Source organism: Ornithodoros turicata, chromosome 9 (genome assembly GCF_037126465.1).
Source record: "Ornithodoros turicata isolate Travis chromosome 9, ASM3712646v1, whole genome shotgun sequence".
NCBI lineage: Eukaryota > Metazoa > Arthropoda > Arachnida > Ixodida > Argasidae > Ornithodoros > Ornithodoros turicata.
The window spans coordinates 43101605-43111675 of NC_088209.1; the positions used below are offsets into that span (position 1 = coordinate 43101605).

General features: G+C 44.9%; 1 protein-coding gene across 1 annotated transcript; it reads left to right on the top strand.

The window, feature by feature from the left end:
• Positions 1–203: 203 nt before the first annotated feature.
• On the top strand, positions 204–9295 carry LOC135368020 (argininosuccinate synthase-like). Its single transcript, XM_064601102.1, has 13 exons — positions 204–410; positions 2020–2088; positions 2693–2938; positions 4904–4978; positions 5075–5145; positions 5282–5403; positions 6833–6917; positions 6979–7043; positions 7423–7496; positions 7864–7921; positions 7983–8139; positions 9007–9072; positions 9160–9295. The coding sequence occupies exons 1-13, from the start codon at positions 312–314 to the stop codon at positions 9206–9208; spliced, it is 1236 nt and encodes a 411-aa protein (XP_064457172.1). The 5' UTR covers positions 204–311; the 3' UTR covers positions 9209–9295.
• The last annotated feature ends 776 nt before the right edge of the window (positions 9296–10071 follow it).

Here is a 10071-nt window from a genome sequence, read left to right on the forward strand (position 1 = left end):
ACAGTGTACGAAGCGAGACGAAAATAATATTTCTTTTGGTTCGAACACCTTCGTATTGGCGAAGTGCTGCTGAGGAACAAATAATAGCTTTCTAGGGCGCCTTTCTATAGGTGATTTTTCTAGAAAAAGCTCTTGTTTTCTTCGCGAGCCAACTTCCCAGGACTATAGAGCTCATAGAGTCCTTATCTATCCTTATCACTCATAGCAACGAAACTCCCTCCCGGATGGAACGAAGGTGCACGTAAGACGCCGTACGCAGCCTTACACGCAGTAATGTGAGTTCAACGTACGAACGAAGATAGGACGTAGCAATGGCTCAAACGGTGATTCTTGCTTACAGCGGAGGTCTGGACACTTCTTGTATCTTGGCTTGGCTTATCGAAAAGGGTTACGACGTCGTCGCGTTTTTGGCAAGTCCCTTAGCCTTTTACTACGCTACTAATTTTTGCGAAAAACGGGCACAGCCTGGTGCCCCATCGGGTTTCGCCTGGGATGGATTGGTTGTTGGCTCATCAGGGTCGATCGAGGAATATTTTGATGGCCCACCAGTACTTATTATAAAATCTTGATGAGTCATCAAGAAAGTTTTCGCTAGGATTAGCATCGACATTTTATCAATGTTTCTCTCCTCATACAGGTGTCCAAGAAAACCTGTCATTGAATTATAATAATAATTAAAAAAAATGAAAAATAGAAAATACGCCACCTAGAATCACGCGGTCAACGGCATTTCTTTTCACTGGGTTTTTTTCCACCTGCTTTTGTGAATGTAATCTAACTTGAGTTTTATTATGTCACGAAGGGGATTGATGTTATTATGTTAGTTTTTACTAACTGAACTCGAAAAGTAAAGGTTGCTTTTTACCTCACCTATTTAAAGCACGATAAATGACAGGGACGTGAGGAGCTACCCCATAGGAATAAATAGCTGCTTAACACCATGCTTTTCGGGGCCCCCACAGCATACACTCTTAAAAATGAACTTCACCGCATAGCACGCCCCTAGCCAACCATAATCTCGAATGATATCGTTATCTGCCCTGATTTGTTGAAAACGGGAGGCGTACGCCTTTTTTGTGACAATTATGAACAGCATAAGTGTCACAAAAAAGGCGTACGCCTCCCGTTTTCAACAAATCAGGGCAGATAACGATATCATTCGAGATTATGGTTGGCTAGGGGCGTGCTATGCGGTGAAGTTCATTTTTAAGAGTGTAGCGCTCGACGACTTTTTGAACGCCTTCGAGCAGTCCGACGAAAGGAGGTTGCTAAACCCAACCCACAGAGGGATAGTAGAAAAAGTGACAGTTCTTAAAATTGGGAGAGGGAAAGCATGATTCCAGTGGAAGCCGGACGCGATAAGCCATCTCCCCCCTCCCATCCCTGTCTTATCTCTTTCTACCATATCCCTGTAGGGATAAAGCCTCTGGCTTTTTGGGGGGTCCTGCTGTACACCCCGCAGTTGGAAGTGCGAAATACAGTTATCTTATCTTATCGGTAACACCGACAGGAAAAAATCTGGATAAAATGGATGGTATGCCAGGATATGTCAGCGTTGAAAAATCCCAGATCTCAAAATCCACAACACCACGATCACAAATTGCAAAATCAAAGCTTTATATATCTGCGAAGTCCGAGAACGATCGTATTTCAAAGTGGGACATCACTGAGCAACATGCCTGCTTCGCGTGCTTCCGATGTTAACGGAAGTCGTTTTAGCTAATGAAATGCACATTTTTGGCGACGGTCAGATTTAGCTGGGATCGTCTGTGACGATTTGGGATTCTGAATGTCTGGGGTTTTTGAGCTTGTTGATTCTTATCTGGGATATTGTGATACCCCCAAAATGGAATACGATATCCTTCCACTTCTGTGTCCTGGTTCTCTTAGCAGTTAGCACAATGTATGACAGCGTTCATTCCTCCGGTTCGTAACTGACGGCAGCCTGAAAATCACTGCACGCGATTTGCAATTCTACTCCTTATTTTCCCTGGCTGAACACACACTGGACTGTTGCAGGCCAACTTAGGACAAGACGAGGATTTTGCAGCTGCTGAGGCCAAAGCTCTGAAGATTGGAGCTCGAAAGGTGAAACGCTTTTCGAAGCCGAAAGTTAAAACCAGTTGAAACAGCTTCGTCAATACAGTGAACCCTCGTTATTATCACCATGGTCGTTCCCGAAAATTTTGGTCATAATGCGGAATTGTCATATTAACGGGGGGATTGCAGCGGTTTCATTGCATTGTTCTCCAGGAGTATGGTCATAAAGCGCGTATGTCAGATTATCGGGGGTCATATTAACGAGGGTTTACTGTACATAAAAAAAAGAGGAAACGTAGGGTAGTTAAGCTATTTTAACGCGGTAACTGTAGATGTAACATTCCGAAAGACATATCTGTAACGCACTTACGATAATGAAAAAATGGCTAGGAAGCAAGCGAGCTAGTGAAGATGATGCATAATGTAAAAACCCCGAGACTAGGGAACACGAAGGGACAGACACAACGCGAAGTCTCCAAAAGACTTCAAAAGACTTGAGACTTCGTGTTGTGTCTGTCCCTTCGTGTTCCCTATAGTCTCGGGGCTTTTTACATTATGCACTTACGATTTTTACAAACGCTATAACTGGGTGGATGCTCCATTCCAATCACACTGAGCAGCGTACTTCGCATGTCACCATTTCCGTCCTCAGGTGGTGATCAAAGACCTTCGCGAAAACTTCGTGAAAGACTTCATCTACCCTGCCATCCAGGCGGGATGCGTCTACGAACAGAGGTACCTACTGGGTACATCGCTCGCGAGGCCCTGCATTTCGCGAGGCCTGGTGGAGGTAGCGGTGGCAGAGAAGGCTGCTTTCATTTCTCACGGCGCCACAGGAAAGGGCAACGATCAGATCAGATTCGAACTGTCATGCGTGGCTCTTCAGCCAGATATTCAAGTAAGTTGTGCTCTGTGAGTGCATGAGCGTGGTGAATGTTGGATGAATGTGGTGAATGAAGAGTGATGACGTGAATGTAAAGGACTGCGTTCACTTTCGCTCGCGATATATGCTTCACTCTTAAAAATGAACTTCACCGCATAGCACGCTCCAAGCCAACCATCATCGTGAATCATATCGTTATCTGCCCTGATTTGTTTAAAACGGGGGGCGTACGCCTTTTCTGTGACAATTATGAACAGCATAAACAGTAACAGCAGAACAGTATAAATGTCACAAAAAAGGCGTACGCCTCCCGTTTTCAACAAATCAGGGCAGATAACGATATCATTCGAGATGATGGTTGGCTTGGAGCGTGCAATGCGGTGAAGTTCATTTTTAAGAGTGTAGAATGGATCCCGCGCAGGGACATCCTCAGGATTTTCGTGTCGGGCGATGGGGGGTGACACCCAGTGGTTTATCCAGAATCCCAAGCATGGAAGGGTGTTGCAAAAAATTGGGGGGGGGTTAATTTTTATAGCTACGTCATTACAGCTTAACATATAATTACCGACATGTGTCTAAAGCTGAAATCGCAAGGGCACCCCCTGTAGGGGGTGCACTGGTGAAAAAGTTAGGGGGGCGTCACTGAACATTTGGGGGGGTGTAGGGGGTGGGGTCTGGATAAATCACTGGTGGCACGCATATTTTCTGCTTTTCTGGCTTCTTTGGCCTTTCTGGCAGGCATTGGCCATATCTTTTGGGTCATTAGTGGGCGTGTGTGTGTGGGGGTGCTGGAAAAATACCTGAGCCCGTGGGGCGCAGGTCGATAATGGAGCTTCCTGCCCATGGCCATTCGGAACACGCAGCAGACGGGCAGTTTACGTTGAGGGCGTAGTTTAACATCCTGTTGCTTGTAAACCCAACACGGAAAGTTAGAAATATGACAGAGAACCCTCAATATTTTTAATTTGATAGCAAAATGTATTTGCCCCTTCTTCTATGGCAATCACCAGAGTATTATAAATAAAGAAATGAATAAAATTGAGGTAAAACGGCTGGGGGCGACGTGGTGTGCCCCTGATGGCTACGTAGCCGATAAGTACCAACTTCTTTCGTTTTAGGTGTTGTCCCCATACAATGTAGTTTTGCCGCCGTATGTGACGATCAATACGCAGTTGTTGACCACTTCAACGCAATGTTACCCGTAAATTTTCCATTCCATGCGCATAACACTGTGTCCAAAACAAAAGAAGTCTGTTTAAAGTAATCATCATGAGCAGCGTAAGCCAGTCGGGAACATATATCACCGTTGCTTGACTAATTGGGAATTATTATTTTTTCACCACCAGACGTCGCCCAGAGCCGTTTTACCGCAATTTTACTCGCAAATTCAAAATATTTTGCGTTCCCTCTCACATACATATGTTACTTGTTGTGTTGGGTTTACAAGCACCAAACTGTTAAACTACGCCGCACACATAACCTGTCTATCTCTTGCTTTACTGTACCTTTGAAATAAACAGCTGTTGTCCACACTCTTAAAAATGAACTTCACCGCATAGCACGGTCCTAGCCAACCATCATCTCGACTGATATCGTTATCTGCTCGGATTTGTTGAAAACGGGAGGCGTACGCCTTTTTTGTGACAATTATGAACAGCATAAGTGTCACAGAAAAGGAGTACACCCCCTGTTTTCAACAAATCAGGGCAGACAACGATATCATTCGAGATTATGGTTGGCTAAGCGCGTGCTATGCGGTGAAGTTCATTTTTAAGAGTGCATGATAGGCAAGCCTGAACGATGGGCAGGACATGTAAACAGACACAAACACGAAGGTCCTGTTTACATGTCCTGCCCATCGCTCAGGCTTGCCTATCATGGAATTTATCCACCAGCTAGCCTGCATTTATGCCATTCTGTCAAAGTATTGTTGTATAGTGATTCTAGCTTTAACTTTGTTTTCTAATTTTCGTGCCTTAGACGATAGCGCCGTGGAGAATGCCGGAGTTCTACAACAGATTTGCGGGGCGTCAAGACCTGTTCGAGTACGCGAAGGTAAGCACCAGGACCTTCGCTAAATTTGCTCGAAGATGTCCGGGATAAACATTTTCTTTTTGCGAACGAGACTATGTTCTTTACCGATGAATACAGAAGCACGATATTGAAGTTCCCGTCACACCAAAGGCGCCTTGGAGTATGGACGCAAACATTATGCATATTAGGTGAGGCTATGCAAAATGGCGCGATCTATCTCTATCGACACGTCTTAATTTGTCTGGGCTGTGGTCGGAGATACTACAGTCTTAATCTGGACAGCACGATGGCTTTCCAATGAGGAACATGCTGGCCCTGTTTCAGTTACGAGTCTGGTGTACTGGAAGACCCTTCCTTACCTGCTCCGGACACACTATATCAAATGACTACGGATCCTAAGATATCCCCCACACGGTCGGATATCGTTGAAATAGAGTTTGTGAAAGGTGAGTAACATCGTAAGTTTGTGGAAACCTGTAGTTAATCTTTGGAAAGTAGAGTCGAGTTATTTATGAATATAGAAGAAGGCAAGACTAGCTGCTACAGGTTCGAAAAGGGTAACATCCTTCAACGTCCCTGACGCAAACACGCTCAGTTTTTTTAGCCTGTTTGTGTCATTCCTTCTTCAAGCTCAAGGATGTTACCTTTACACTAGTGGAAAGTATGTAAGACAATGAATAAAGGAGACGTGGACTGACGCAGAGAACGACAAGCGCTTCCTGCAACTGACTACATGCAAGCTAACTAGTACCTCGATGAATATATAGTATACACAGCACAAAACCAGATTCCTCTCCTCGGCCTGAACTGACCGATTATCACCGTTTCAAAACCATTATCAGTGACTCAAAAATCAAATCTTATACCCCTGTCACACGGGCAGTCTTCAATGATCATTGAAACCAATGACCCTTGAAAATGCGTGTCGTTACACCAAGCGTGTGACGTGTCAACTTCCCAAAGAGTATTGGATTCAATGTTCCCCGACAGGTTGACACGTTACACGCAAGGTGGCGCTACACGCATTTTCGATGACGATTGGTTTCAATGATCATTGAAGGCTGCCCGTGTGACAGAGGTATTAATTTCCTTTCATAAAGCCCATTTGAAGAGATGCTCACAATTAAGGTTTGGGAGCGTCATTGTCATCCACCTACGGAAGTATAGGTTCCTCCACACTTGGATGGTGAGAGTTTACACTTAGTTTTAGATAGATGGGCAGACGAGCCGGGGTGAGCTCCACCTATAGGGACAAACATAAGACATAGAGCCTCCAAGAGCCTAAAAGGGACAACGAGTAATTCACAAATAAAGCCAATGAGTACCAGCGTCAGGGTTTGAACCTGAACCCTCCTGATTACCGGTCAGGGATGCTCAGGGCAGCCGCCTGCCTCGTGTATGAACGTGTGAGTGAGTGAGAAAACATGTAAGAGCGAGTGGAAAGGAATGTATAACCTGTTCCGCGTCCCGATCAATTGAGGCTCCCCAATTCACCAGAAGGCCATGCCGATGTAGTGTAAACGTTGCAGCATCCCTGACCGGTATAACCAGGAGGGTCCAGGTTCAACCCCTGGCGCTGGCACTCATGGGCTTTTTCGTGAATTACGGTGCTTGTTGACTTACTGTTAATTTAGTTGATAGAGAAAGAGAGCTGTCCATTACTTGCCTCGAGGCATTGCTGTCCGGCTATAAGCTGATGTGCTGCAACCCATAGCTATATAGTGCAATTATCGTAGATGTGTGCCTCTATCTATTGTGTAGCAGAGGTCCGAACTATGCCTATACCTACAAGTTATACCTATAGTTCCTATATATACCAAGTTATATACCTACAAGTTATGTGTGTTTCTCCCTCCACGAGTGCGACTCTTCCAGGCATACCGACGACGGTTCGTGACGTGTCGACTGGAGAGACTCACACTGGTGCGTTGGACCTCTTTTGCCACCTCAACGCTTTAGGGTATGTTTAAGACTTAATCGTGTTAAAAAAATCAATACGTCTGTTCCACTTTTGCGTGCAGCGGGAAACATGGCATTGGCCGTATTGACATTGTGGAGAATCGGGTCATCGGCATGAAATCCAGAGGTGAGGTTCACAAATGGCCATCTCAACACATACGTGTTACAGAACTGTATATCATCATCATGGCTACGTACGTTCGCAAGAACGGACATAAGCGGTATATACAGAGTTTCGCAAACTGTCTGTCAGAAGGCTCTATACCTGCGACGTAAACAGTCGCATACGCGGCATTGTCACTTTATGTCCAATTTCTTGGGTGAGGGAACTCTAGATTTAAATATACTGACCCTAACCGTCCCAGTCCTCAGATAATGGATATGAATGCGTTACTGCACAGACCAGTTTGTAGTAGTACTTGCACATATTGTGCTGCAATTACTCTGCTTTCTAACATGTCATCGTATCAGTTACGCAGTCGATTAAGTTTTTTTACATATTTCAGGAATATATGAAACACCGGCTGGCACAATTCTTCATGCTGCTCATTTGGACCTTGAGCTTTTCATCCTGGACAAGGTAGTATGGAAGAAAGCCTAGCAATTTCTGCACTATATACCCAGTATTTTTTTCCCGAACGTGTGTGACGTACACTTGTTTTTAATTCGCGCAGTAATTATAATACGTATGTGCATATCACATGTGACGAACGCAACATAAGCATGATAACGGCCCAATTGCATATTACTATTAAATAACGGCACTTGATGAAAAGGGGGTCCAACTTACTCTCTTTAATTGCCGCATAATAGGAAGGCGGCCTTCTCATGAACACTGTAGTCCACAACATTGAACCGTTTACCATGTATCCCGCATGACCAATCTATTGGTCCTTGGCACACAGTGCATGGAATTTAAATCCTCATGATGCCATCGTTTTTAATAGGAGGTATGGAGACTGAAACAGTACCTATCTGAAAAGTTCGGTGAACAGGTGTACGGAGGTACGAAAAATAGCCTATTTATTTAAGTCCTTTAGTACTCATGCCGTGTCCGAATGTACAGGACTCTGGTTCAGTCCGGAAGCTGAATATTCGCGGAAATGCATCGAAATCTGTCAAGAGTCTGTCACTGGGACAGTGCGTCTGGAATTATTCAAAGGCCAAGTGTACGTTCGAGGTCGCCAAGCTCCCTATTCTTTGTACAATCAGGAACTAGTCAGGTAATGTTATTTATTGTTGATCGTCATTATTACATTGTGTTCACATATTTTCGAATGATATTTAGTGCTTGAAACTAAATAGATTCCCGAATTGAAGTGCCGGTAGTGCACTATCGATAACAAAGTGTTAATACACCAACTACTTTCTGACTACTGAATAAGGGCTAGACTGTCAATATGTAGTAAGGCCAGCAGTGTAACCTTGAATTTAAAAGTTGATACAGTATATCTGCTCATTGACGGTAGCTATATACAAGGTCATGTTAGAAATAGTCACATATTTTGCGAGAATACAATATGAGCTTGGGTGCTGAGCGTCGCAAGCTTTATTTTTTCTTCTAATATGTCTGTATGAGCTGGATATACTTGTAGATTTCAATAGCGTAAATTGGTAACGGCACGATGTGATGTGATGGCACGAGATTTAGCCCGGAGTGGTACTTTAATGGGTCGACACAAAGCAATACAAACACCACAGGGTGAACAAGAAGTCCCTCAAATCTCCCCGCCATTTCTAACCAATCTCCCATATCCGTGACATGGCTCCGATCAGCGCCCGACTGGCGGTCGACGAGGGAAACAATGTTGGGTTGAGTCCGGTTGGGTGCCCAACTGTGCTACGTGGTACACGAGTGTCGTCTTGGGACCCAGCCTCCTTGGACGAGTCCAATATTACTTCCCTCGTCGACCGCCAGTTTGGCGCTGGTCGGAGCCATGTCACAGATATGGGAGATTGCTTAGAAGCGGCGAAGAAAGGACGTTTTTGGGTTCCCTGTGCCTATAATACAAGAATTCTTCAAGGGTTCTTCAAGCGAGAAAGGTCTGTTATGTACTGAACTAAACGGACTAACTCGTATGATTTTCCAGCATGGATGTTCAAGGCGACTACACCCCCTCTGACGCTGACGGTTTCATTAAAATAAAAGCCCTCAGGTTAGACTAGAAATGTACATAGTACTTGCACACAGATACTTTAAACCGTTTAAGCGAGTTAACTCACCATTTGTGGATGCATCGCAGGTTGAAAGAGTGGAGCCGCATCAAGAAGCTGAGGGATGCATCACAGTGAGTCTTACTAGTCAATTGCATATCGACTGCCATCGAGTGCCCATCAGTTGGGTTCGTCGTGAATCGATTAAACGAATCAGTATGGGTCGCAAGTGTTCTGATCATTTTGAACTGGTGTACGTGTGCATTGAGTGTTGTCGATAGTAGTTCAGATTACTGCTGTTCTTGTGTCGCATCTAATAATATTGGAGCCTGCTGCCGTGTCTTTGGCTAAAATTACCGCCGTCCAAATGGGTTGTGACCCAAGTTTTTCTCAGACGCATATGTAAGGCGAAGGCTAGCAGTGCTAACGCAGTTCCCTATGAAGTCGGCCCGTACAATCCCCCTAGAGCAACATGCCGCCGTATCGGCATGTAGATAATTTGGGAATAAAAACGCCACCCACCAACCAACCATGTGAAGAGCGGGCATCGTCCATGTCGTCATCGTGTTTGCCCTGGCGATTATAAAAGTGGCGAAGATTGGTAGCACCAGCGCCAGGTGCAACTCCCGTGCCCATGTGTAGACACCCTCCCTTCCATTACATATTATCTCCGACGTGTCCTCCTACACTAAACTGAATAGGAGGCGCTAATCCATCGTTTGCCGACCGTCATCCGCGGACAATAACTTGACGCCTAGATTTAAAAAAAAAGAAAGAAAAGAAGCCTCGCTCCGTAGTAATCCAACACCCGGGATTAAAGCGCAGTAGGCGCTATTATGCGCGGACATGGGAACTTATATGGGATGACCATCGTTCTGTCGAGTATAAGGGATAGATTCGTTTTTTTGAGGGTTCGGAAGAAGGAGACTGGTCTCGCGTGTGTAGCTCGCTCGAAAGGCTTTTCTATCACCTTTACCCTTCGGAAGAAGTTGACAATGTTT